Here is a 24837-nt window from a genome sequence, read left to right as displayed (position 1 = left end):
TCTTTTTGGGGGGTTCGTCAACCAGTCAGCTGTGTATTGAGTCTCTGGATCCCGCTGCCATATGGTCTGCGTGTTTCTGCGGCTTGTCATTCGTCAGCCACCACATGACGTTCACGTCTGGCTTACAGCCGCATCATGTGCCGCTCCTTTGTTCAAATGAGACCCTGGAACTTGCCCTGTCAACTAACATTGAACAAGGCATTTCTAGCATTCTTCGGCTTCCCAATCAACGTTCGACCAAGTCATGCTCACTACCCCTCGAGGACTCGATGCACGCAAGCTCGCACGCGAACCGCGCTACCACCTTACGGACTAATCACTTCTCATCTCCATCAACCCCTCCCAAAATCCAACTCCAATTCCCCTTGTCGCAGAAAGAGAAGGGAAAAAGGGGCATTTCGTGACGCTGCCAATTTCGACATGACATCAAATTTCGGACCGCCCTAATCAATTTGACTTCCTGGTCAAACACCCCCAAACTTGACCAAAGCGCCTGGGAAGTCCCGCCGTAGCGCCCAGCCGCCAACGACTGGTTTAATCTCATCAGCCCGAACCACTTCCGAGTCCATTCCCACTGCCAGCCCTTGGACGTGTCCGACATCTCGGGCTCCGGGCTTGGGCCCCGGCAAAGGACTCAAGAAGCTCTTAAACTGTATCCCCGCACCCGGTCTTTGCGTCTTCAAATTCATGTACGTAGTACGCGTGTTCTTAGGCGCAAGACCAGGGAATGGCGTGTTCCTGTCAAAGTGGCAGCCAGAGTGACAGCGACATTGACGCTCATGACAGTACCCATCACAGCGCTGACGCCGATGTCTCCAGAAACCAAGAGCGCGAGTAATTCGTCAAGCGAGTGACAGATTAAAGGCAGCATCCACTCCGTATGCACAAAATTATTATTACGTTGTCATTACTACCGAAATACAATAGACGGCAAATGAGTCGACCGACGAACATGCGTACGGAGTACGAACCGCGATATCGCATTCCATCAACGAATAATGCTTTTATTCTAGCGTCAGCCTCTCTGGTGGCGGTCGACGAGGCTCAACTAGTGTTGCCCTCGTCAAGACCGTAGTACAAAAGCCATCGAAAGATCCTTCTGTACTACTAGGGCTTGATGCTCAGGCCTTCGTGCAACGAGAACACTTCATCTCAGCCCAGCAACCGTTGCCCTCAATCTGCACGACATCGGGCCTTTCATAGTGACCTCTAGGGCTGGATTGACTGCGGGCCAAGACCCAAGGCAAGCCCGTCTTTCGCTTGGCTCTCGAGCTTCTGGCGCATCATGAAAGTGGAAACACGGAGCGAATGATAATAAGCTGTGCGTCACAGCCCTACAGCATCAGATGCGGCTGTCTTCTTCAGACGGGAACCATATCTGTGGGCCTCTAGGCGGGCGAGAGCTGTTGTTGCAACATTATTGGACCTTTGGAGACTGCGAATATTGAAGCAACGACCGCCTTGCTGGCGAATGAAATTATTCGCACAGCGATGACTACAGCAGTCGGGTCCTGACCTCAAGTTCAGAGCCACTTCCATCTCACAGTTCATACCCCCGGAGAACTCCGCTTGCCTTCGCACATGAGCTTCAATACCTAGTATGCAAACCAGCATGGCAAGGACCATCAACTGGAGCAAGACGTGACCGGGCTATGACGTCTGAGGGGAGCACAATGCATACGGGCCACATGCACTGGAACGATAACCTTTGGGCCGGTATCATTGGGACGTCAGGACGTGATCATGGTCTATTTGACGACGCAGCAGATGTACGATCAACTCCGTTCCATTTGCGGTGCTAAGCAAATCCGATCCCTAAGGCCCAAGGTATAATGCTTCATTGAGCATCCGAAAAGCCTCCTGACTAGGCAGATATGACCAAATCCGTCCCTGATTCCCGTTGCTTTTTGTTTTTGTCGTCACGCGTACCACGTTCAATGGCTGAGCGGGTTTAGTCAGTACCACCGACGGCACGGGCTGGTGGTGATTGTTAGCTTTGCTGCTGCTCGTTGGGTTCTCTCGTAGCACTGAAGTTTCGACGTACTGTAGATCTTCATCTTGCTGTGCTGGACAACGGGCTTAATGATGCCCTTCTCCTCAAGGTCGGCAAGGCATCTGCGGGCCAGGGAGCCGTTGATCTTGAGACGATCGACGAGGACGGCGACGGTCACCAGGCGGTAGGACTGAACATCCTTGTAGAGCTTGTCGGAGGTGGCCTTGTCGAGGATGACGGCGTGCTGGGCCTTGTCCTTGACCTTTCCCTTGGACCTATAGCGATGGGTAAGTCGGTTGGTCGACGGATGATAGGGAGGCAATGGCGTCCGAGGGTAGAGTATCGTTGGGTGATATTTCGACAAGTTCTTTGTGCGTGTGTGCATAGGATCATACGTACCACTATCGGGACAAGGTCAGCATTCTATTACTTGAAGACACATTTATGGGAACACGGGTTTTGCGACGAACCTTCTTCTTTTGCTTCTTAGCTCCTGCAGCTGGCGCCTTTACATCCAATTCAAGTCAGCATCGTGATCTGGCCAAGTCGCGAATTTGTGCGTCGCGCACACGGGGGGAGGGGCGTCGTTTCGCGTGCGTACCATTTTGTCTGATTTGTGATGTCGTCGGTCGGAATACCAAAGGCACCTAGGTCGTCGGGAGTAGGAATTTCAAGTGTATGAGGTTGCGGGAAGAGGTGCCACTCCAGAACCACCCCTCCAGGCCTTTCGGTTGGAGGGTTGGCCAACCCTAACAAATTGCACGCGGGCGGGTCCACTTGGCCGGCTTTCAGGGCTCTGATTGGGTACACACCACCACCACCGCGGGTTGAAAAAATATTTCGCCCAGTGGCCCAGCGAGGAGGACCAGAGCCCGGACCAAAAGCCCTTGGTGGTTCCGTTCCTTGTGCACCAAAGTCACGGTTTTCGAGGAGCGAGCTGGCAAAAATCGAAACCCACTCTGCGGCGTACTTTCGCACTTGGACAACTTCAACCCACGACCACCACATTTTCCCACCCCAAGCCTTTCTCGATCTTCCTTCCCAACAAGGTCTACTAACCCCCCAAAGGTCGAGCGAAAATGTCTGACGGCGGCGATATCGAGGTCGAGAGCGTGGGCAACTACGATGTCCTCCCCAAGGACGTTGTCAAGGAGGTCGGCAACGTCAAGCTCTTCAACAAGTGGGATTACGATGTTGAGGTCCGGGACATCTCTCTGACGTGAGTCCACCTCCCAGCACTATTTTTTTCTTCTTTCTTTCTGCGCAGGAACGCGATCGACAACGACAACAAGAGGAATTTCATTCAACGGAGGACTTGCAATTGGAAACTTGGGACTTTGAGAATTCCGAACTAATCGCGAACCGAATCGAATAGTGACTACATCTCCCTCCGCAACCCCGTCTATGTCACCCACTCCGCTGGCCGCTATGCTGTCAAGCGCTTCCGCAAGGCCAACTGCCCCATCATTGAGCGTCTCACCAACTCCCTCATGATGCACGGCCGCAACAACGGAAAGAAGCTCATGGCTGTCCGCATCGTTGCCCACGCCTTCGAGATCGTATGTCACCCACCCTACCGAGACCGCACCCACAAGCCAAAAAACCTCTTTGGCCAATCCGACCTACAGACACATTGAGGAGGTATAAACACACAAGACTAACACATGCCACCACAGATCCACCTGATGACCGACCAGAACCCCATCCAGATCGCCGTCGACGCCATCGTCAACTGCGGTCCCCGCGAAGACTCTACCCGTATCGGTTCCGCCGGTACCGTCCGTCGCCAGGCCGTCGATGTCTCCCCCCTCCGCCGCGTCAACCAGGCCATCGCCCTCCTCACCACCGGTGCCCGTGAGGCCTCCTTCCGCAACGTCAAGTCCATCGCCGAGTGCCTTGCCGAGGAGCTCATCAACGCCGCCAAGGGCTCCAGCAACTCCTACGCCATCAAGAAGAAGGACGAGCTCGAGCGTGTCGCCAAGTCCAACCGGTAAAGGGTTTTTGCTACTCCCTTTTGTCTATGGTGTTTCACCCCTCATGGAAAGGGCTATGGGACTCTGCTGCTGGGACTTGGAGAGGCGTGTGTCTGGGGACTGTGGGTGGTTCTTGTCTTTCTTTCCCCGGGAAATAGTGGGATAAGGCAATGATCTTCTCATGCTCGTTCCCCGTGAACACGCTTGGTTTGGAGAAATGAGAGAGAGGGGAGGAGGGAGCTTAGAAAGGGCGGGCAACAAAAACGTGGAGGAGACCTGTTGAAAAAATGGGGGTTCCATCTACACCCTCCCCCTTTTCCCTATTTCTCTATCGAGACGTCAAAAAACTGCTTTCTGGGGGACAAATCAAATCGGAGGCGTGGTATTACATAACAGGGCAATTCAACGTCTTTTTTCTTCAACATCATGAACGAAAAGAAAAGCGGTGTCTTGCGCTGGGTGACCCTTTTTGTTTTGCATTTGCGCGCGTTTCGGGGAAATGGGGGAACGCAGCTGCTACGGCATCTTGTCTCTTCACGGCTTAAAAGGTGGTTTATTCCAATAAAAGCCGAAGCTCGTCAGAGCAAATGAACAAAACCCCCGGCGTTTCCCCACGGTGTCTAATGTGAGATGAGAATGATATCTCCCTTTTCTTCCTCCCAGTATTGTCATCATCGACTACATGAGATGCCCAGTTTGGTGATATCTTAACGTCATAGCATGTCACTGCTTCCTCCCACGTAATGGTACCTCGAAAATGCATGTGCGAACTCGACATGCCCATGTCGTCTTGACGAAACTACCAAGTAATATTAAGGAACCTTGGTCCAAAAGCAGAAAGCCTTCATCATGGGGTATCGTAAACCATCAAAGATCCCCCATCTCGATCAGCCAGACCCCATCATCAATCATTGCTAAGCCAGGCAAGGATGCCTCCCCAGCCTTCCGTTCTCTCCTTTTAAAAGCGGCCAACCTCCAGCCAAGCATCGCTGATTCATCCATTCCTCTTCAAAGGATGGGCTTCTCCTCCTCGACATCCAACCGCATAAACATACCCTTGTGCTCGATCCCCTCCTCCCACCAAGTCCCCATCTCCTCGTCGACCCGGAACCCAAACTTCTCCCACGCGCCCACCACGGCCGCCTGCGAGTGCACGCAGACGAGCCCCCTCCACTTGGGCACCTCCTCGGCGCTCGTCGCCCCGATCGCCTCGAGTCCCAACTCCTTGACACTGGGGTCGAAGTAGCTCGGGTGCGCCCGCAGCCACGCCAGCGCCGTCGTGACCAGCAGCCTCGCGATCCGGTGTCCCCTAAACTCCTTGACCACGGCCAGCCGGCCCAGCTTCACGTACGGCTCCCGCCCGTCGTGCAGCGCCGTCGCGCGGTCCGGCGCAAAGACTTTGGTCGCCGACATGCGCCTCTCCTCGCCCACGTGCTCCGCCGCGCTCTCGGCCTTTTCCTCCGCGGGGCTGCTCGTCGACTCTGAAGACTCCTTGTTGTCTCCTCCCACTTTCTTCTCCCCGTTCGGCGCAACATCCGCCGCCGCCGCAGGATCCTCCTTCAACACCCCGTCCCAGTAGACGCCCCCGTCCTTGGGGTGCGGGGCGTGGGGAAAGGGCACGAGGCGGATGGTCCCGATGGGCGTGCTGCGGGTGCTGCTGCGGCGGGGCCGGACGATGTTGCCGGCGTCGTCGAGCACCTCCTGCTCGACGACTTTATTGACAGAGGCATACGAGACCCAGTGGCAGGCGCGGCTGTCGTCGGCGTCGAACTCGTTCTCGGCGGGGACGCCTTGCTCTGCGACGAAGACGGCCTCGCGCACCTCCATGGCGTCGCAAATCTCCTTTGGTATCGTCGCCGGCTGCTCGTCGTGCGGCGCGCCGCGGATGTAGGCGTCGAGCCGGGTCGGCTCTAGGAGGGACACGAACGGTGTTCCCATTGTGAAATGTGGTTTTTTGAAGGAAGGCTGTGGTAGTAGGAATTTGGTTGTGTGCGAATATAAGACGGTTCTTGATTTCTTCCTCGGTGGTAGGTATGGAGATGAGATGGCGTTCGATGAGATGTGTTCTGGAAGCTGGTTCTTCTCCTCTCTCAAGTAGCGTTGCCGGTTGAGTTTGAAGTAGAGTTGTAGTCGGATGAAGTTAAAAAGTGTCCGTTTTGACTTCAAGGCAGCAGCAGTATGTTTTTTTGCAAAAGGTTGAAATTGCATTAGTGTCGAGAACTGCAACCCAGCGGTCTCATCTTTTGATGCAAGGAAAGGCAGACGTATTATGAGAGGTTTGGGCAGCTAACTAAGGGTAAGGGTACGTGCTCTCTCCGAAGTACTTCGTGCACCTCACCAAACAATTCGTTTGGCAAGACCCCGTGGAAGCGAAAAAAAACGGGGAACGGTACAAGCACCGCCACCCACTTTCGGGTCCGGTCGTCATCTGGCAGGGCCGGACGGTCATCTGTCTGTGTGACGCTTTCCCTCTTCACTTGTCTCTCCCACCTCCCACCATCCTAGGTAGACATAACTCAGCGCGCAAAGCAAAGAAAACACCGGTAGCCCAGACCGCAAAAACGTATCCAGCCGCCCATCGGCCGGCGCTTTGTGCGGGTTACACCCCCGTGGCCCCCAGCCCTCCCATCGCCCCCCCACCACCCACGGCGCAAAAATGACGTTGGTAGGCACTCCTCCCCGGCTCCCCGGGTGGCGTTGGCGGGTGTGGGTACCCTTGGGACTGAAGTGAGCTCCGGGTGTCGACAGCCACTTCCAGATCTACCATGCCAATACGTAACATACCAGACATATGCTTCCCAAACACGCTGCATATCTCCTTTCTTTCAGGGTCCTTACTTCACGTGTCCTCCCGTCTCATGCTCGATCTAGAAGCTCCCATTGGGCAAGGCACCAAGATCGGCGGTGGGAGATCCCCAAGGCCCTTCTAATGCGTCCCTTGATGAGACGGCGGCGAGCTTATTGCAGACCGAAGTAGGTAGCAACCCTGCCATCCATGGCGATACTCCATCTAGGGCAAGAGGGGCATGTCCAACCAGGGCCAATAACGAAGTTTCTAGATAGGAGGCGTAGCTTCTCGTTGTCTTGGTAGCCATCTGCGGTCCAACAAAGCTTCCAGCCGTTCCATGTTAAGATGACATATCAATAAAGCCCAAACCGACCAGCTTGTTCATGCCGCATTACGCGTGATGCTACAGTGTTGCAAAATCTTCAGAGAGCAGCTCAGAGCAGGCAAGGCCTTATATCAATGTCACCTAGATGAGGGCAGGTTATTTCTTCTCCACTGCTATCGGCATTACCACCATCATTTGGAGAAAAGGTGATGGAATGCGCCGATAGGGATCCTGATTCTAGGCTGATATGGTAACATCGGGATTGTGAGCTACAGTCTAGGAGGAAACAGACATTGCCCTGATTCGCCCAGTTCCGACGCCTTAGTTGCGAACAAAGTCCAAAGAGCTCCAGCAGTTGAATGTGTCAGGAGTCTAAGATGCCAGTTTTTGTGGGTAGCGATGCCAGAATAGTACGTAGGTAGTACCGTCGCGTGAGTACCTTCGTGTGAGTTGGCGACAAGAAACCTGGCTCAACTTACAGACACCCCCTCGCTAGGCTTGATCTTACACAGCTGCAGAGGTTCGAAGTTGACCGGAGATGCGCTGCGAATAATAACATGTAGCCACGAGGGGTGATGATCTACAGTTCAAAGACATTGTCGGGTCGGATGTGGCTTCACAACAAAAACCGCAGAAGAAGACCCTTGAAGGATACTCATCCAGCCATTAGCATCCGGCTGTGGAAAGCTATGCACACGTAGTCGCATTCAAGCAACAATACAGTGACTTGGCCATGCAAATGTTCGAGCCACTCGACTTTCGATGGCGGAGAGCACAGAGGTACCTAGTGGACACAGACAACCTAAGAATGGAGAGTCGAAGCGACCATAGTATATCTATTTTTGATAATGGGTTTCGCAAGTGCGCAAAAGCAAATAAAGTCCTCGGCAGCAAAAACGTATTGCCGCACTGCATTTATGTCGCAGTGGTCAACACGTTCCATATAAACTCCTTGCCCCAAAGAATGTTCCGTTCGCTACTCAGATCGAGAGAGACAAAAAGGTTGTTTATGCGGTGACCTCGATGCTCTGCTCAACGCCGTCGGCGCTGCCAGAGTTGACCTTCTTGCCGGTCTTGGAGATGGTCTGGAGGACCTTCTCGTAGGGCAGGCTCTCCTCGGCGATGACGGTGGCGGTCTGGCTCTCGAGGGAGACTTCGTACGACTTGACGCCTGTAATTTGGACAAATGCTTTCAGTCAGAACGTGTTCTTTTCGGCAATGGGGAGGGAAATCTGTGGGGGGAAGGGGGGACTAACCATCCAGCTTCTTCAGGACACGGTCGACGGCGCCGGAGCAGCCGCCGCAGCTCATGCTGACGTTGAACTTGTAGGTGTGCTCAGCCATTGTGTCGGTTTTGGTGGTGGTGGTGTTTGGAAGGAGATCGAGAGGTTGGAAGTTCGGTGGGTTGCAGGTGGGAGAGTTTGCGGTATGGCGTTTGGCGGGGTAGAAGAGAGCTATTAAGGAGGGGCAAGGAAAGCTCCAGTCGTTGATAATCCTGGGTGGTTTACGGGGTGAGTCGCTTGTATTACGAGAAACCGTTGAAGAAAAGGGGTATCTTTAAGTCGAGAGTTAAAATTAGAGAAAAACCATCGGCAGTCTGGATGAGAGGGTGGTCATCTGGACCGATTATATATCTGTCCTCCTTGGTGCTGCCAAATCGCATTATTAATTCCCATAGAAACCGCCCGTCGATGGCGCAAGAGAAGGCCGCGCAGCACGCTCACACTAACATCCGAACCACCCCCAGTAGCCGCTAGCGCCAAATTGAACCCGACCACCCCCCCCCCCCCCAAAGAGAAGAGAGTCCCCGTCTCGCTTCTGAAACTTGCTCACCTCAGCCCTTTGCAACTTCCAAAATGCTCTTTTCTGATTCTCTCTCCGAATCACCCCCCTGAAACAGAGAGGGACCCCCCATTCCCGCCGTGAGGTACTGAGCGAGCGCATTTCATTTCAGAGCGCCAGTGACAGTGATGCAGGTGCACAAATGTAGTACAAAGTGAGGTAAGGATAAGTACCTTACGGATACAGACCCTTCACACGTGAGATGTCCCAGGATCCAGGGAACCGCCTCCGTTCTCTTTCTTCACACTTGGCAGATCGTCCTTGCTTCCGCCCCCTTCTCTCGTTCCGACCTTCCATGGATGTCGCGTGCGGTCGAACCCGCAAGTTAGTCTGCTCGCGCTAGGACAGGGGTCCGTGTGCATGTTGAAGACGGCTGCAAGTTGATGTCGGGCTGATACGTAGTAGTATGGTAAGAATAAACGAGGGTGACATGATTTGTTCAATTCTCTTGTACGGGTATCGATGCTCTATACATCTAGGAAACTATTGAGGGCAACAGACCCTTTATCTAGATAGGCACACCCAGTTGATCGTCGCGACTAGTTTGCCCCAGGCCGTTGACGTGCTTCGTCACCACCAGCATCCTCATCGCCGTCAACCAGAGGCGGCATTTCCTCATCCGTGCTTTCCGCCTCATCGTCGACGGTTGGCTCAGCCGGCCAGCCGCCGGGTATCATAGACGCCAGCAAATCAGCAAGCCGCTGCACCACGCCAGCCGAAGGAGGCTGCCCTCCCTCTCCCTGCAGGAAACCGTCATCGTCATCGTCGCCCTCACCTTCAGAGAACGCTCCCTCCCATGCATCACCAAAGTCACCATCGCCAGCGTCATCGTCGTCTTCGGGGAACGCGCCCATCAAACCTGCCATAGCACCAGCTCCTGCGGCCGCGCCGGCTCCAGCGCCCCGGGCATCTGCTCGCTGACGCTGTCTGCGAAGCATGTTGAGGAGTGCTCGCTCTTGGGCGAGCATGCCTCCACCCTGCTCATTGTCTTGTCGCCACGGCATCCGGACTCCCTCACTCGTAAAGATGTTCTCGTCCTCCAGAGGTGGGAGCGGATCGAAGGCGTAGTTTGGCTCCTGGGTGAGAATGGCCCTCGGAATGCCGCTCAACAATGCCGGAGTGTCCTCCAGCCATGTCCATCTCGCTGTACGGGTCGTTGCCGGCATATCCTCGGGAAGTGTCTCTGTCGGCTTCTTCGCAAGCTTGACGGCCTCTTTGAGCAAGTCGATTGCTTGCGTGTTGTTCCAAATGTCCTTGGCTTGATGAACGTACAGCTTCGTCCAGAACTCGCGCTCGTCCGTGTCAGGTCGAACTCCCCATAGGGGAGGCGGCGCTTCCAGGTTCAGCGCCTGGAATAGGGCACAGTATAGCCATGGCAACCGCTCCATACCGGCCACTGCAGCCATCTTTGCTCCCTCCTTGTCGCCCAATTGAAGCTTGGCGAGGACCATGGTTTGCTTGATGTAGGTATCATCCGTCTCGTCCGCTACAAATTCGCCAGTGTTGAGGAACTCAATGAGCCATTGCGCTTGACGTGCTCGGATTGCTAGAGTATGAATGAAATACTTCATGCCATAAGGATCATTCGGGTTTAGACTGAAGAGAAGCTTGGCCCACTCGAGCGCCGTCCTATACGTGCCCTTGCGGATGAGGCTCTTGAGATACGTATATCCTGCCAGCCAGAGCTCGCGGTTCTCGGGGCGCCGGAAGTCCAGTCGAGCCTTGCCCTGCTCCAATTTCTGTCTAAAAGCGGATGTCGTGGACCGGCCGAATGTGAAGAGTGCCCGCTCGCAGAGGTCTGCAGCCAGTGACTGGTTCTGGTCCTGGATGGCCACCTTGCTCACTTGGAGCAAAGTCGAGATGTGATAGGGATACCGTATCAATAGGTTCACCATCTGCATAGGGTCACCAAGCTGGACGCAGCTCCAGAACATGATCTGAACGTTGTCGTAGGCCTTCTCGTGGACAAAGGCGAACTCGGTAAGACCATCGGCGCCCTTCCTAATCTCTTTCATGACCAAGCCCACAGCAGTAGCGCGAGGCCACGTATCCTTGCCTTGAATGAATATATTGCGTCGCAGCGATATCTCAGGCAGCTTCTTGCGCGGGTCCCCTCGAAGCGCCGTCTCCAGATCGACCTGCTGAGTCGGGCCTCGTTGTCGACGCGCCGCCTCCTGCTCGGCTCTCTCCTCATCTTGGGCAGCTTGGATGGCCTCTTTTCCGAAGAGAGCTCGCATCTCGTGGATCGCTCTGAGGTACTGAGTGTTGATCTGCAACAAGTCGTCGATATCGCGGCTGCGTTGGGCGAGGTTGTCCGAGGCATCGGTGCTTGCATTGCGGGCTATATTGAGCTCCTGAAGAGCCCGATCAATCTCATCCTCCTTGTCGTCGGCTGGTTTGGGGGATTCGTCCTGCGCCGCAGCCTTCTTGGCCTTCTTCTTCTTTTTCTTGTTCTTCTTCTTCGCAGGCTGCGGCACTACTTCCGGCTCGGGCTCCGGTTCGTCTTGCGCATCATCAGACTTCTCCTCGTCGTCTTCATCATCGTCGTCACCTCCGAGAGCTGCAAACAAGCTCTGTCGGGGCTTGATGGGCGCGGGCTCGGGTTCCTCTTCGCTGGACTCGTCTGCGGTGGCCTGGGCTTCTTGGAGCTGTTCGAGCTCCCGCTGCTTTTGCAGCTTGCGTAGCTGACGGCTCGACATTGCGCAATGTTTCAATCGGCGCGAGCTTCTCAGTGGTGAGGTAAGTAATAGAGGGGAATTGTTGTTGTCGTGGAGTGTTTTTCTTCGGAATTGTTTAGCGACGGAGGCAGAAGTCTTGTGTGCCTACTAGAGGTTTACAAGCAGAGTGTGTCACGCCGAAAACGTGTCTGACTGAGGTGCATGACGTTTGGCGGGGTGTGGCGGGGCAAATTTTACACATCACCTCAGTTCACAACCTATCTCCAGTACCCGCACCAGCGACCTGTCTCCGGCACCAGCAGGGCATACACACTTGAGAGGTCTCCGATCCAATCGACAAGGTGAGACTTTTTCAAGCCGCGTGGTGTAATGGTCTAGCTTTCATGGCTTTTCCCGCACCCTACACGTAAGCTTATGCCAACATTCTCACAATAGGATGGATGGATAGGTGCACTTGAGAATTGGTGGCTGGCGTGATTGCATTCGATGATGGAAGACCCAGAGTCTTCATCCACGTCGCCTGATTCTAGGTTCTACCACCAAAAGAAATCCTCTTATTCTCGTACCTTCTCCAATTCTGATCGCTTGAATTCAGGCCATCAGGGCACTCATGCTCCCTTTCGAATGCCAGGTAGAAGACCTGTCTCTGCTGTCGTATCGTGTTGTTCCGGGTTGTTCCCCGATCCAACGAGTAAACGAGAAGTCAATGCTAGCTACCCACGCCTGATATTCCCTTTTTGTCGTCACCGCGCATTCATGAGACCGCAGCTCCCATTGCTTGCGGCTACCACTTGCCAAACTCCTTCCGATCCCATGCGTGTCAAAATAGCAGTCCTATGATTCCTGCCCATCTGGCAAAACCAATGCAGAGGACTTGCCTGCCCAGTGCTCCATCGCCAAGGGAATCCGAGAAAAATCGAGAATCGAGGAGTGATAATACATCGTATAAAGTGTTGCATGATTGGCATGTCTTGAAAGGACGCATGCTCCATTCAAAAATCGAGTTACGTCCGTTAAAATCGTGAGTCCTTCGCCCGACCCGGAATCGCAGTGTCCAGAGACAGATTGCTCCAAGGGGCATGCGGAACCGTTCGCGATGCCCTGGTTCAAGAGGCGTCTAGTTCGCAGCCGGAGACGGAGCACCTTGGCCACCACGACCACGGTAGCTGCCTCTTCCACCACGACCACCGCCAAAGCCACGGCCGCGGCCACGACCTCTGCCACGGTAGCCTCTGTATCCGCCGTCGACGCTGCCTTGACCGAAGGTCTCCATGTTCTTGCGTTGTTCTTCGCCGCGCCATTCACGGCCGCCGGGCTTCTGACCGTTGTTGTCTGCCCGGTCTTTAGCCTCGCTGGAGATGTTGTCGAAGAATGATCGGGTCTTGTTGTAGGCAATCGGCGGGTTTGTGCCCGGGACCTCGGGAGCAGGCACTTCGGCTGCAGGTCCGTTGGTAGGAGTCTCGTTCAGAGGGGATCCAGCGATCGCTTCCTTCACCAGGTCGTCCTTGTTGAACTTCGCATTGGCTTGAGCAAAGTCAAAGTCCGCATCTGGGACGTCAACCTTAGCCTGGCCCTGGCCCTGTGCCGAACCTTGGCGACCACCACGGCCACGGCCCCGGCCACCTCCTGGCTGAGTGGTTCGGGCGGCGTTGACTCTCATTTCATTGACCTTCTTAGTCAAGTTGTCCATCGCATTGCCATTGCCCTGGGGGGCAGCCGGAACTGCAACATTGCCAGCATTCATGTTCGCCATAGCCAAAGCGACGGCGGCCTTCGCTGCCTCGGTCGCATCGCGGACAGAAGCGGCGGTCGGCGCCGCAGCAGCCTTAGGAGCAGATTGCGCAGCGTTGCTATCGTTCACAGGCACTGGGAAGGCCTTGGGCATAGAGCCAGCCAGAGGAATGACGGGCTGGACACGGCCGATGTTCTTCGGTCCTGTAGGCACAGGAAGCTCGACAGGCTTAGCGGGACCAGCTGCGTTCAAAGATGCAGCAGTTGCCTTGACCTCTGCCACAGAGGGCTTCGAGTCGACAGGGGGCGTAGGAGCGGGTGCCTGGAACCCAGGCGGTGGTGCCGTCTTCGGTTCGCTTGGTCCACCTTGGGCGGCCGGAGTGGCGGGCTTCTGCTTGTCACCAGCAGCGCCAATCGGCGCAGGCTTTCCATCTTGAGGTCCGGGAGTGCCACGGTTCTCAGGAGCCTGACCAGGTACACCACCAGGACCGTGAGGTCCGCCAGGGCCTGCAGGTCCACGGGGGCCGGGGGGGTAGTTGTTGTAGTTGTTCCACTGTTCAGGGCCGGGAGGGAAGCCTTGGCCCGGGGGACCGGGAGGGAACCATCCTGGCGGAGGAGGGTAGGGCATGCCGCCCATGCCAGCGGGAGGAACGGGACCACCGCGGCCAGGACCCGGGGCGGGGCCCCATGGGCCAGGTGGGGGGTAAAAGTTGTTCTGGAAAGGAGGTTGACCGAACCCAGGCGCGGGAGGCGGCTGGTTGTTGGGTCCCTGGCCGGGACGAGGACGAGCCTGTAATGCGCATCATGATTAGCCATGCTCTGATACGTTGTATCAAACGATTTGAGAAGAAGTGACGCTTCAATTCAGAAGGAAGGCAACGGAAATTTCGACATCGTGTAAGTTGCGCTTTTCCGACAAGACGATAAAGATTTACATCCGCAATATTTCATCATGAAATGCGTCTAGGGAGAGTAGGTACGCGGAAAGAATACTTACGTTGACAATGGCAGGGTCCTCAGGCATGGCAGGAGGCTTGTTCTCCTTCATACCTGGGTGGTCTTCGATCCTCAAGTCTTTGACATCGCTGCCACGGAAAATGATGTAGTCATAAACCTGGTCGGAGGGTGCTATCTCTTCTTCGGGTCTGTTCCTTCGACCCTCGGTTCCGAAGGAGCGAACATTCTCGAGCGAGACGGTTGACTCGTCTGAGTTGATCTCGTGAAGAACGCCGACATATCTAGAGGCGATGAGCAAGGGGACTGGGGAGCAGTGCAGAGTCCTCCAAGTCCTTACCGAATGTCGCTCTTGGAGATGAGGGAGATGCGAGATCTATATATACGTGTATGTGGTTAGCAAGGATGTCGAGCGAAATTGCGCTTGAGATTGGGAGGGTCCCCAGGTCTTCGTACCCTAAGAATTCTGACATCTCGGTTATGGGGGTTGCGTAAAAGACGCAACCAAGCTTTGAATTCGCGTCTTTGGGAGAATGGAAAGGAAAGAAAAGTCAAGCCGCGAACCAATGCGCTCCTGGAGAAAAGTAAATACAATGCCGGGAAGAGGACGCGCAAGAGGAAGGGAGATGGTATTGGAGGTGGTTGGGGTCGTTGAGAGAAGAGGAGGAGGGAGAACAAAGCAGGTAAGGTATTTGTGTGGAGGAAAGGTTTGATGGCGAGAGGTGGAAGGACAGCAAGCAGAAAGCGAGAGGCTGAAATCCCCACTTCTCACCGCATTGGGTTGGAGCCCTCCACCTTTGCTCGTTCCTGCCCTGCACCCCACGGCTGAACCTCGGTGGAAGATGCTCCTGAGCTAAAGGGGCACCTTTTTTTCCCTTAGGTACCTCAAGGACCCCTACCTTGGAAGGTGGCCCTGGCTGTTGCTCCTGCCAGGAACGAGCTTCTTCTTCTTTAAGGTTCTTCCGACTCACTCGAAGAGGGGCAGGCGACGCTATTCACAAACAAACCAGATATTGCTACCTCCACCAAGACATTCCGTTTCAATCGTTGCACAAGGTATGTTCATCGTATTGCAGCATTCTGGCCGCACTTCTCATTACAATCAAGAACGAAACTTGCCATCCAAGCGCATGCTGTAAGCTCTTTCAGTGTCACGGACATTCCGAGGCCATTTTACTCCTGTTACCATGCAAAACTCACAAAGCACCATGGAACATTGGTTTGCTGCAGAGATGCATAAAGAAAAGAGCTGACACACACCTCCCATGGTGGATGAGAGTTGCTTGAGAAATTTTATAATTGCGCTAAGCCTATGCTACCCTTGAGGCTACTTGCTCTCTGAATAACCTCCTCGTATCTCTGTCCTTTGCGCAATACGGAATCCAAGTTAGACTTGGTCCGAGAGCCCTAGCTACTCAAAAGAATTCCCGCTGGTCTTCGGCAGCCAAAACCCGGCAATGAAAGTCGATATTCTCTATGCGTCGTACGTCTTTGTTTCCTTCCAGGTGCTCTGGCCACCAATAATGACCTCGTCGATAGCCAACTCGGTATATTCAATCCATAGTCAGCACTGGCTTTTACCAACTGCAAACTTTGTTCCAATGCACTAGAGACATATAAAATGTCTTCATTCCACCTCCTCTTTCTGCCTCTTATATCGATTGACTTCGACGGCATCTCTTTCTTCTCTTGTTCAACGCTGCCTAAGCTTTGTCTTCGTCCGGGATCGTTGTCTCGTCGCCCTCTATCTCAAGGATAATTTCGTCAATGATTTCACGAGTCCAGTCATTGAGACCCTTCGGGTCTATGTCGTGATTCGGATCAGTCTCGGTTGAAGCATCGTTCCCAAGTGAGAAGATGCCCCTTCTGTCGTCCAAGCCGATAACATGTTCTTGGTGAATCGGTGTGCGCTCTTCCCATGCCGCATCTCCAAGTGCCATGTGTGTTCGGTCCTGAACATTGCGCTGTCTTGGAGGAGGCAGACCTTTGTTGTTCAAAGCCCTGCGACTCGCGTCCTTGTAGACCGAAAGCGTCGGCCATTCAGCACATCGATCTTGTGCCCTGTCCGTCGTCTTGGTGTACTGAATGTTCCAGCAAGGATCAGCTCCATACAATGGATTGGCAGTGGCTAGATGGGGCTTTGCATCGGAGGTCTGATCTTGAATCGAAGCTGGTTCTCCGCTGGAGGTATGGCCTGAGCCGCCGCCTTTCTGTCGCGCCTTCTTCTGTTGTTCTGTCTTCAACCTGATGGCCTCTAACATGACGGCGTTCAGTTGTATCTTGCGGTCTTTCTCGGCTAGTACAACTTCCAAGTAGTCCTCGAATGTGGCGGGGGCAGCAGGCGACTTGCTGAAGCCAAGGCGTTGCATTTCGAGCTGCACTCTTGTGAAGGCGTCCGTCAACTCCGTCTTGGGGCTCCGCCAGACCTTAGACTGGCAGTGACTGGGTACGGCTTGAGGGGGCACTTGAAGAGGTACTGGTGCAAGCTTCGTTAGTTGTCTTCTATCGGCTGCAGGGCCCGTTGGTGCGTTCGGAGGGGGTCGAGTGTGAAAGACGCGACTGTGATAGACTGGGATATGATGCAGCTGTATCTGGCGTCTTCGGTCTGCTGCTGGAGCTGTGGGCGTGCCAGGGGGTATGTCGTTCTTTGATGAATGGATGTGGTGGTCTTTGCAATTTTCGACACCGTCAAAAGCTGAACTTGATGTCTCTGTTGAGTGTTGGCTTGTGCTGGATGAAGCTGTAGGAGAAGACGGGACGTTGGCGACCTTGGGCTGGACTTTCCGACTGCGTTGTCGTCGCAAGGAAAGTGTCTCTCGGTTGGAGGGCATGATGGTCCTGTTGGCGTTCGTGGAGCATTTCGCCAGTCCAAGGTGGAAAGGACGTCCCGGAATAAACTCCGGAGTGGCACCCAGACTAGTCATTTTGGACGCTTTGAAGGGCTCTGAGAAGAAAGTCTGCTTGTCGGCAGTTGGGCGAGAGCGATGCTGCTATGCTGCTATGCTGCTGAAAAGCTATTGTCAGTATGTGGAATAACGAATGGAAAAGTGTTTTTCCCACGCTCAGAGAATGGAATTCATTTAATCGTACTCATAGGCGATGTGATGTTGAATCGACGATGTTGTGTAAATGCGTGAATGGATGGTGAAAGTGATTGAGTGTTCACTCTCTTGGGGAGAGGTGGATCACTCGAACCACTGCAACTGTGAGGATACTCGACGGTGAAGAGTTCGAAGCAGAGGTAGAAATCAAAGGGTTGAAGCCGGAGGCAAGGCAAAGGAAGGGAAGATTCGTGGACTGGAGAAGTGGGAGGCGGGAGGTGGGAGGCATGGTGTGGGTGCACCTTGACTAACGGAAGGCAGGCACTTAGGTTCTCATGCACCCTCTCTGTATCGACCAGACGGTCGGCCAAAAGCTGTTCTCTTCTTGAACCAACTTTGAACAGTCGTTTTGATGCTGCAAAATACGATCATAACAAGCAAGGCATGGCCTGCAAAGATTCACTTGAAACTCGGGACCCAAGGTCCTTCGAGGACCTCTCGAGAACCATCCCTTCTTGTTTTGACCAGATACAAAGGCTCTCGAACATTTATTCCGTGGGAGTACCTGACAGAAATTTCTCGACAGAAGATGAAGTTGCCAGGAAAAAAAACCATGAGACAAGCAAAGACAAAGCCAACAGCAACTTCAAACACTGCGGTGTAGCATGAGTTACACTCGGCTGGGTCATCAGCGCGGTAGATTTCTGAGTGAAAGGGGACTGTTTTGAATACTTGGCCCCCAAGATCCTAGGACAAATCAAGACCGAGGTCGAGGTTGTCCTGAACAGTCCACCTGGTCTCGAAGGCCGCATCTTCAAAGTCTGGGGTCGCACAACGAACCGTCTCGAGAAAAATCAAAAGCGACATGGTCGAGGGAAACACCAGAGGCCCCAGAGACAGCATATTCAAATCCCGATGCCGAGAATCTCAAGCCCAAAATTCTATAGGGGGGCAAGCAAGGTCCTCGAATTCGCTGTTAGTTGAGGTGCCATTTCGAGAACCCTGAAGGGACTGTGTCCGGGCGGCTTTGATTCGATATCCAAATGTTTTGGGAACCTTACGATGCTTTCCCAAGATAACAGAAGTACAGTAGAATTATGTGGACTACTAGCTAAGATGTCTATAGCAAAGCCATGTGCGCCAATTCATAGGCGATTTGTCGTCACAAGCAGCCAGGTCTGAATGATGTTAGTTATTCGTGTCGTTTAAAGTGATGCGCCCGTCCTCCATGCATAGAGAAGCATTATGCACCTACAAGGTACAAACTCAAAATATGCCAATGCATCAGAACCCCACCCATCCCGAGGCACATCGAGCGGCCGTGCAGTAGCTTCTCAACAACTGCTCCGAAATCCAGCACCGTTGAAGCCCTTCCTCCTCCAAGCTTCCCCGGGCAGACACAAAAAGTGCACTTTGAATTTCCCAGCGACGACCCCTCGTCTTACTCAGGACAGTCAGAAGCCATGGCAGCCAAAATCACGCTCAAGCTGAGCAACCGCTGTAAGTAATTCCTCTCAAGACACACTCTGTGTTGGATGCCACTGAGAAAATTACTTACACGTGTTTCCACAGCACCGAAGCAACCGATCAAGAAGCTCCCCGAGTCTATCGAAGTCCCGGCCGATGCCACCGTCGAGGATGTCAAGCACCTCATTGCCCGCCAGGCCGGATTCAGCGATTTCAACCGCGTCGGTCTCTTCGACCCCTCGACCCAGAAGACTCTGAAGAACCGCAAGGCACAGATTAGCAGCGAGGATGCTGTTATCTCCGCCGGCCAGGTTTTGGTCAAGGATCTCGGTACGTTGCTGTCCAACGCCCAGTCCCAGACAGAGGGGGTTGGAAAGCACATAGACGAGACATCGGAACTGACTCCTTTCTCTGCGCAGGACCCCAATTGGCATGGAGCACCGTCTTCGTGATCGAGTACCTCGGACCCATCCTCATCCACATCGCCGTCGTCGGCCTGCGCCCCTACATCTACTCGGGCCCCGGCGCCAAGAAGGCCCTCTCGCCGACCCAGCTTCTCACCCTCGCCATGTTCCTCGGCCACTTCCTCAAGCGCGAATACGAGACCCTCTTCGTGCACAAGTTCTCCGCCAACACCATGCCCCTCCGCAACATCTTCAAGAACTCCTTCTTCTACTGGGCCTTTGCCGGCCTCCTCAGCGCCTGGCACGTCTACTCGCCCACCTCGCCCACCGCCCTCGCGCGCAACGACGCCGTCGACGTGATCGGCACAATCATCTTCCTCTTCGGCGAAGCCTCCAACGCCATTGTCCACCTCAACCTCGCCAGCCTGCGCTCCCGCGGCGGCACCGAGCGCCAGATCCCCCGCGGCTACGGCTTCTCCCTCGTCACCTGCCCCAACTACATGTTTGAGATCCTCTCGTGGGTCGGCGTCATCATCACCAGCCGCAGCTGGGCTGTTGCCGTCTTCATCATCATCGGCGCCGCCCAGATGGCCCAGTGGGCCAAGGGCAAGGAGCGCGCGTACCGCAAGGAGTTCCCCGAGACATACAAGAAGAAGAAGTTTGTGCTGCTGCCCGGCATCTTCTAGATTGTGCAATGTTCAATATCCAATGGTATAGCTTGGTCGCCCGAACTATATCTTGAGCTATCGACTTCTTTCACGAAATGATATCATGGCGAAAGGTGACGTTTGATATGTATTGGAAAGAACCTAGAGGTGTTTAGTACGGAAAGGCGTCAAAAGAGGAGGGTAAAAGTTTCAAAATCATCAAACTTTGTTGTTCGAACTTCAGTCCGTTTCGTGAATAGGTCATCATCATCGTTCAGTCGTGAAGAAAAAAGGTATCATGTCTGTCCACCACCGCCACAAGCAGATCACAGTGTCGAAATCGATGTCGTCTCAGACCCCTTGGCTCGACCATCCGTCCCAGTGCTCGACTCCGCCTCAGTCAAACTCTGACTCTCCGAACAATCCTCATGTCCCCCATCAATCTCCATATCAACAAGCCCATGATGATGATGATGATGATGATGATGCTGCTGCTTCATCTTCCCTTTACCATCACCCTCCTTGTTCACATCACCACCATGCCCGTCCTTCCCCATCCTCACATCCCCCTCCCCATCCCCGACCTCACTCCCGCTCCAGCTCCCACTCCCACTCCAACTCCCTTCACTCCCACAACTCTCACACCCGCTCCCGCAACTCCCCGCCCTTACGAGCCTTAACGTCTCCTCGAGCACCAAGAAATCCCGCTCCAGCACCTCGGCCCAGTTCTGTACGTTGCCCAGCTCTTTCACCCTGCGCGCCGCGTCCCCCGAGAACTTTGCCAGCTTGTCGTTCTCTTTCCGCAGCGCCTCCGTCGCGCGCACAACGTCGCGCTCCTGCTTGTCGAGCGCCGCCGCGTTGGCGTGCAACATCCGCGCGCGGGTCTGCAGCTCGCCGTCGAGCATGTTGCCGATGGAGGCGACGACGGCGGCGCGCGCCTCGGAGATGTGGTGTTGTTGGTCTGGGGAGGGGAGGGTTTGGTGGAGGGGTTGTTGGGGCGGTGAGGAGGAGGAGGCTGATGCGGCCGCCGCCGAGGAGGCAGAGGCGGGGGCCGGTGGTGGTGCATGTTGTTGCTGTTGTAGTTGGTGTTGTTGAGCGGCGCCGATGAGCACGTTGTGAGGGGCCGCGGGGCCGGAGACGGAGGTGTTGGAGGACTGCGGGTGCTCTGCGCGGGAGGCGCTTGATATGCTGGGGTGTTGCGACGTCGAGGTCGTTGATGAAGACGGCGCCGGGGGAGGCGGCGGCTGCGCATTCCTCCCCGACCAGGATGATGATAGCGAGGCGAACATGACGGCGGTGCGTTGTTGAGTCCTTCTGGTGTACGGTATACGGTACACGCGCGTGTAAAATACCCACGCGCAGATACCACTGCTCACTTTCTGGATAAGAATATGGGAAATGGGGTCTTGCGTGTACCTTGTATGCTTCCGGTTCCGTGGTGGGGAGATGAAGAGAGCTCTCGAAAGGATCGTGAGCTAGGCAAGTGGGAGACTATGCGGGTGGCGGGGGAGAAAGGTAAGGTTATCTGCGCGTCTGCGTAGCCACGTAGCCTTGAATCCCCAAGACTTTTGCGCGATCTACCTACCTAAGGTACAGTAGGGATACACTAGAGAAATCACCGGTCCTGCCTCGATCAGGTAAGTCGTGGTGACGGCGAATCAGAGGAGCTGACGGGATCGGCTGATAGCTCCCCGCATGAGATGGCGGGGTAGTGGGGCCGGTCGGTCCCGGAGGATCAAGTGCAAACTCCACGACGTCCTATCCTTTTAGACTCGATACCTTGAGTCTCTCCCTATGGACTCTAAGCTGTTTACCACATCGAGCCTCGCGCGCGGTATAGGAAGAACTTTGACTTCGAACAAGCCCATATCTCTACTGTAGTCTCACGTCAGCGCTTGATAATCATAGATTCCCAATCCGTCTTTCTGTTCCACTTGAGAGACATGATGCCGGTAGCCGGATTACAAACGGGCCTTTGGTATGAGGCGTACCTGAGATTGGCAAAGACTAGTAGTCAGTCTAGGGTCATCTTGACGCAGAGATGTCATCTCGACGGGCACTCGTTATTAAACTAGAAGATTTCCTCAGGATACGATGTGAAGTGAAATAAAAAGGACTCATTCCCTCCACGCATCTCCCCAGTCTTTTGTCCTCATCAGCCTTCTCATTTCCATTTATATGCCAAAGCAAGGATTGTGAAGCTCATAGTCATTCGAATCAACACCGCCAACATGGTCTCACTCTACAATGCCTCCATCCCCATGATGCTCAAATATCTGGGCAATCTCAAAGTCATCCTCACAAAAGCCGAACAGCACTGCGTCGCTAAAGGTCTCAACCAAGAAGAGATGATCAAGTCCAGGCTCATCGAGGATATGCGAAGGTAAGCTTCAATCCCCCCCAAGCCCCTGTCTCTCTCACCCAACACCCCCTTTTCCTCTGACACATCTCTATCCCAAATCCCAATATCGACAAACATGGGTCCCAAAATCCTCGGCTAACCAAAACAACCCCCAAATATAGCCTCGACTACCAAGTCCAATCAATCTCCAACACCGCAAAATTCCTCGCCACCCGCGTAGCCCACGCCCCAGACACCTACTTCCCAGACGACGAAACCACCTTCTCCCAACTCCAATCCCGCGTCGACGCCACCGTCGCCATCCTCGCCGCCCTCGACCCGGAAACCTCCATGCCCGCCGGCCGCGAAGACGACGAAATCCTTATGGAGACGAAATCCATGGGCACCTTCCGCTTCACGGGCTACTCGTACGTCGTCCAGTACGCCTGCCCCAACTTCCACTTCCACCTCGGCTCCGCCTACTGCATCCTCCGCCATCTGGGGGTGCCCCTGACGGCCTTTGATTACCTCGACACTCAGCGGGACTTGTTTGTCAAGGTCGAGGAGAAGAAGAAAGAAGAAGCCTGAGGTGTCATTCTTCGTAGAGAGGTGTAGGATTATTGTTGCCGGTGTCGGCGAGGATTGCATCTGGTTTGAGAAGGAAAACAGCCGGCCTGATGAACCACTTTCCGTGTCTCGTGATCCGAGGGACATGTGCCTACGCCGACTTCCGCAAGAATGGCCGATGGCAATGCTACGCCTCGACCGTGGCCGCTGCGTATGCCAAGGAGCTTCTGGCCTACGTGTCGGTCGCGGAGGTATAGGAGACCAAGAGGGCACTAGACGTGCTTCACTTGAGTCACCTGTTGCCTTGTTCACTGGGAATCAACTAGTAAACGTACGAGACTGAATGATGGTGGAATACGTTCCGACTGTGAGTAATCGAGCAATAGATATACGACGTGGAGGAGATCACGGTTATAAAGACAACTGCCAGAGTTTGGCTTGATTGAGAACCCTTGATTTTCACTCGATTTCAGAGTTCTGATTGAACTATGTTCAGGATCAGGCGTGCTTCATAACCAAGACATGTTTCCAAATCTAGGTCGTTCCCGACGGCGAAATAGAGGCATGTTCCAGATTCAAAGTTTTGATATTTGCCTAGTTAAGTCACCATAGAAAACCATGATGGGCCGCGTCATAATCTCAAACAGCTAAGCTACATCGACTTCGTCACGAGAGCCTCTCAACTTCCTCCAGCAACGTCTTTGCAGCGAGCTTCCCGAGATTGTTTGACGCTAATGGCGAATCTCCAGTAAGAAGGAGACGATCGCGGTGAGTAGCACCGGTAATATCCTTGTTGAGGACCGTCACACCGAGACTGCGAAGCCGCTCGCCCACGAACCATTCCATCTTGCCAGGAATATACCCAATATCAACATTGGCCCCTTGGTCCAAAGAGTCCGGAAACACATCGACCGCGTAGCCATTATATATGAACTCGCTTCCGTCTGGCTTACCAACATCGGCAGCAAGCATACTTGCGGGACCGTGACACAGAGTTATGAAGAATCTCTGACTGTTGTGAGCCCACCGTAGAACTTTGCCGACAGTCTCGGAAAAGGGGATGCCGTTCAGGACCCCGTGTCCACCAGGAATAAAGACAGCGAGATAAGGAGTCTCCTTGGTGAACCCTTCACCCCACACGTCGTTCAGCTTGAGTGGGCTACGGATCTTTTCCTTATACTTGTCAAAGATCTTCTTCACCGCATCGTCCTCTTCTGGGAAAGCCCACATCTCAAATTTGACCGGGTCTCCCGAGATCGTCGCAATGTCAATATCGAAACCAGCAGCGTCAAGGTGGATCATGGGCAGAAGCATCTCTACGGGATGGTTTCCTGTTGAGAAGAACTCGCCACCGGCCATCTTAAGATATCGTTCTTGAGTTGCAATGAGCAGTACTTTCCACTTGTCCCCCTTATAGGCATTGGGATAGTCGGCTCCATCAAAATCGGTCTTGGGCGAGGTGTACTTGGTCAAAGAGAAGGGCGATGGAAACCAGGCATCTGCCTCAGCCCGGTCTCGTACGGGAGCGCGATCTGACGAGTTTGACATTGTGAGTGCTGGGAATTTGTTGAGCTTGTGGGGGCAGCTGGAATCTTTGGTGAACTTCTGAGATGAAGGCGAGGGACCGCGGGAATCAGCTTGTTCGCCGGGTAGGAAGCCTACTTCTTATACCCGAGTACCACACAATTGGGTTTGCTTTTACGACCATGATCAGAAGGGACCGATCAATACCTTAAGGTTTGTAGTTGAACCTTATCATACCGCTATGCCGATAGGGGTTGAGATTAGTGCCTGAGTACGTGGTGCGCATCACATTGTGACGTCATCGGTCACTATGTGCCGTATTTCGAGAGAGGGGTGATTATTCGGAGTACTATCCGCTTACATTGTTATGTAAGTCCGATGGAACCCCCGCGTCTTCGGGCTCTAAAGTCAGCCAAAGCACACGGAAGCCCGCAACCTCCGTCAGAACTATAGATCACAACAGTACGGCGACCCATCGAAAGCCTCAGAAAGTTTCATCAGCCTGCCAAAGATGTCGTCAGCGTAAACTTACATTGGTAAGGCATGGTCGGGTATTACTCTA

At 54.1% G+C, this 24837-nt stretch overlaps 11 protein-coding genes across 11 annotated transcripts; 3 read left to right on the top strand and 8 right to left on the bottom strand.

Moving 5' to 3' along the window:
* Positions 1–1951: 1951 nt before the first annotated feature.
* On the bottom strand, positions 1952–2597 carry HER10_EVM0007859 (putative 40S ribosomal protein S25; the record flags this gene model as incomplete). Its single annotated transcript, XM_035477400.1, has 5 exons — positions 1952–1977; positions 2045–2268; positions 2389–2394; positions 2464–2499; positions 2563–2597. The coding sequence occupies 5 exons, from the start codon at positions 2595–2597 to the stop codon at positions 1952–1954; spliced, it is 327 nt and encodes a 108-aa protein (XP_035329657.1).
* A 203-nt stretch (positions 2598–2800) lies between these two features.
* Positions 2801–4622, top strand: HER10_EVM0009642 (40S ribosomal protein S5). The gene is made up of 3 exons (XM_035479124.1): positions 2801–3212; positions 3369–3552; positions 3670–4622. Exons 1-3 carry the CDS (start codon positions 3073–3075, stop codon positions 3985–3987), a joined length of 642 nt encoding a protein of 213 aa, XP_035329886.1. The 5' UTR covers positions 2801–3072; the 3' UTR covers positions 3988–4622.
* A 34-nt stretch (positions 4623–4656) lies between these two features.
* On the bottom strand, positions 4657–6249 carry HER10_EVM0007123 (acetyltransferase). Its single transcript, XM_035476689.1, has one exon. It carries the CDS (start codon positions 6172–6174, stop codon positions 4975–4977), a length of 1200 nt encoding a protein of 399 aa, XP_035329568.1. The 5' UTR covers positions 6175–6249; the 3' UTR covers positions 4657–4974.
* Positions 6250–7467: 1218 nt separating this feature from the next.
* HER10_EVM0005290 (heavy-metal-associated domain-containing protein) lies at positions 7468–8722 on the bottom strand. Its single transcript, XM_035474912.1, has 2 exons — positions 8336–8722; positions 7468–8250 (listed from the first exon to the last, which is right to left on the bottom strand). Exons 1-2 carry the CDS (start codon positions 8421–8423, stop codon positions 8087–8089), a joined length of 252 nt encoding a protein of 83 aa, XP_035329323.1. The 5' UTR covers positions 8424–8722; the 3' UTR covers positions 7468–8086.
* A 623-nt stretch (positions 8723–9345) lies between these two features.
* HER10_EVM0010843 (uncharacterized protein) lies at positions 9346–11846 on the bottom strand. The gene has a single exon (XM_035480290.1). The coding sequence runs from the start codon at positions 11618–11620 to the stop codon at positions 9461–9463; it is 2160 nt and encodes a 719-aa protein (XP_035330035.1). The 5' UTR covers positions 11621–11846; the 3' UTR covers positions 9346–9460.
* Positions 11847–12067: 221 nt separating this feature from the next.
* On the bottom strand, positions 12068–14984 carry HER10_EVM0013025 (uncharacterized protein). Its single transcript, XM_035482397.1, has 4 exons — positions 14741–14984; positions 14625–14660; positions 14328–14568; positions 12068–14120 (listed from the first exon to the last, which is right to left on the bottom strand). Exons 1-4 carry the CDS (start codon positions 14755–14757, stop codon positions 12717–12719), a joined length of 1698 nt encoding a protein of 565 aa, XP_035330279.1. The 5' UTR covers positions 14758–14984; the 3' UTR covers positions 12068–12716.
* Positions 14985–15987: 1003 nt separating this feature from the next.
* On the bottom strand, positions 15988–17115 carry HER10_EVM0006041 (uncharacterized protein; the record flags this gene model as incomplete). The annotated part of the gene is made up of 1 exon (XM_035475639.1): positions 15988–17115. The coding sequence occupies one exon, from the start codon at positions 17113–17115 to the stop codon at positions 15988–15990; it is 1128 nt and encodes a 375-aa protein (XP_035329414.1).
* A 1566-nt stretch (positions 17116–18681) lies between these two features.
* On the top strand, positions 18682–20024 carry HER10_EVM0004591 (3-oxo-5-alpha-steroid 4-dehydrogenase). Its single transcript, XM_035474227.1, has 3 exons — positions 18682–18825; positions 18898–19122; positions 19212–20024. The coding sequence occupies exons 1-3, from the start codon at positions 18789–18791 to the stop codon at positions 19880–19882; spliced, it is 933 nt and encodes a 310-aa protein (XP_035329235.1). The 5' UTR covers positions 18682–18788; the 3' UTR covers positions 19883–20024.
* A 27-nt stretch (positions 20025–20051) lies between these two features.
* On the bottom strand, positions 20052–21405 carry HER10_EVM0012760 (uncharacterized protein). The gene has a single exon (XM_035482146.1). The coding sequence runs from the start codon at positions 21130–21132 to the stop codon at positions 20170–20172; it is 963 nt and encodes a 320-aa protein (XP_035330245.1). The 5' UTR covers positions 21133–21405; the 3' UTR covers positions 20052–20169.
* A 593-nt stretch (positions 21406–21998) lies between these two features.
* HER10_EVM0001539 (uncharacterized protein) lies at positions 21999–22858 on the top strand. The gene is made up of 2 exons (XM_035471283.1): positions 21999–22226; positions 22367–22858. The coding sequence occupies exons 1-2, from the start codon at positions 22075–22077 to the stop codon at positions 22770–22772; spliced, it is 558 nt and encodes a 185-aa protein (XP_035328883.1). The 5' UTR covers positions 21999–22074; the 3' UTR covers positions 22773–22858.
* A 460-nt stretch (positions 22859–23318) lies between these two features.
* On the bottom strand, positions 23319–24420 carry HER10_EVM0000497 (ThiJ/PfpI). The gene has a single exon (XM_035470276.1). It carries the CDS (start codon positions 24297–24299, stop codon positions 23418–23420), a length of 882 nt encoding a protein of 293 aa, XP_035328771.1. The 5' UTR covers positions 24300–24420; the 3' UTR covers positions 23319–23417.
* Between the last annotated feature and the right edge of the window lie 417 nt (positions 24421–24837).

This window comes from Colletotrichum scovillei, assembly GCF_011075155.1.
Source record: "Colletotrichum scovillei strain TJNH1 chromosome Unknown Contig00009, whole genome shotgun sequence".
In the NCBI taxonomy this organism is placed as follows: domain Eukaryota; kingdom Fungi; phylum Ascomycota; class Sordariomycetes; order Glomerellales; family Glomerellaceae; genus Colletotrichum; species Colletotrichum scovillei.
This window is presented reverse-complemented; position numbering and strand designations above follow the sequence as displayed.

Excerpts from the sequence above, each read along its gene's own strand:
- HER10_EVM0010843 (XM_035480290.1), bottom strand. The coding sequence starts at position 11,620 with ATGTCGAGCCGTCAGCTACGCAAGCTGCAAAAGCAGCGGGAGCTCGAA.
- HER10_EVM0007123 (XM_035476689.1), bottom strand. The coding sequence starts at position 6,174 with ATGCAATTTCAACCTTTTGCAAAAAAACATACTGCTGCTGCCTTGAAG.
- HER10_EVM0001539 (XM_035471283.1), top strand. The coding sequence starts at position 22,075 with ATGGTCTCACTCTACAATGCCTCCATCCCCATGATGCTCAAATATCTG. Across the intron at positions 22,227-22,366 it reads CTCATCGAGGATATGCGAAG|CCTCGACTACCAAGTCCAAT; the intron begins GTAAGCTTCAAT and ends CCCCAAATATAG.
- HER10_EVM0012760 (XM_035482146.1), bottom strand. The coding sequence starts at position 21,132 with ATGTTCGCCTCGCTATCATCATCCTGGTCGGGGAGGAATGCGCAGCCG.
- HER10_EVM0009642 (XM_035479124.1), top strand. The coding sequence starts at position 3,073 with ATGTCTGACGGCGGCGATATCGAGGTCGAGAGCGTGGGCAACTACGAT. Across the intron at positions 3,213-3,368 it reads GTCCGGGACATCTCTCTGAC|TGACTACATCTCCCTCCGCA; the intron begins GTGAGTCCACCT and ends CGAATCGAATAG. Across the intron at positions 3,553-3,669 it reads TTGCCCACGCCTTCGAGATC|ATCCACCTGATGACCGACCA; the intron begins GTATGTCACCCA and ends ATGCCACCACAG.
- HER10_EVM0013025 (XM_035482397.1), bottom strand. Across the intron at positions 14,569-14,624 it reads ATCTCCAAGAGCGACATTCG|ATATGTCGGCGTTCTTCACG; the intron begins GTAAGGACTTGG and ends CATCGCCTCTAG. Across the intron at positions 14,121-14,327 it reads AGGACCCTGCCATTGTCAAC|GCTCGTCCTCGTCCCGGCCA; the intron begins GTAAGTATTCTT and ends TGCGCATTACAG.
- HER10_EVM0005290 (XM_035474912.1), bottom strand. The coding sequence starts at position 8,423 with ATGGCTGAGCACACCTACAAGTTCAACGTCAGCATGAGCTGCGGCGGC. Across the intron at positions 8,251-8,335 it reads TGTCCTGAAGAAGCTGGATG|GCGTCAAGTCGTACGAAGTC; the intron begins GTTAGTCCCCCC and ends TCCAAATTACAG.
- HER10_EVM0000497 (XM_035470276.1), bottom strand. The coding sequence starts at position 24,299 with ATGTCAAACTCGTCAGATCGCGCTCCCGTACGAGACCGGGCTGAGGCA.
- HER10_EVM0004591 (XM_035474227.1), top strand. The coding sequence starts at position 18,789 with ATGGCAGCCAAAATCACGCTCAAGCTGAGCAACCGCT. Across the intron at positions 18,826-18,897 it reads GCTCAAGCTGAGCAACCGCT|CACCGAAGCAACCGATCAAG; the intron begins GTAAGTAATTCC and ends GTGTTTCCACAG. Across the intron at positions 19,123-19,211 it reads GGTTTTGGTCAAGGATCTCG|GACCCCAATTGGCATGGAGC; the intron begins GTACGTTGCTGT and ends TTCTCTGCGCAG.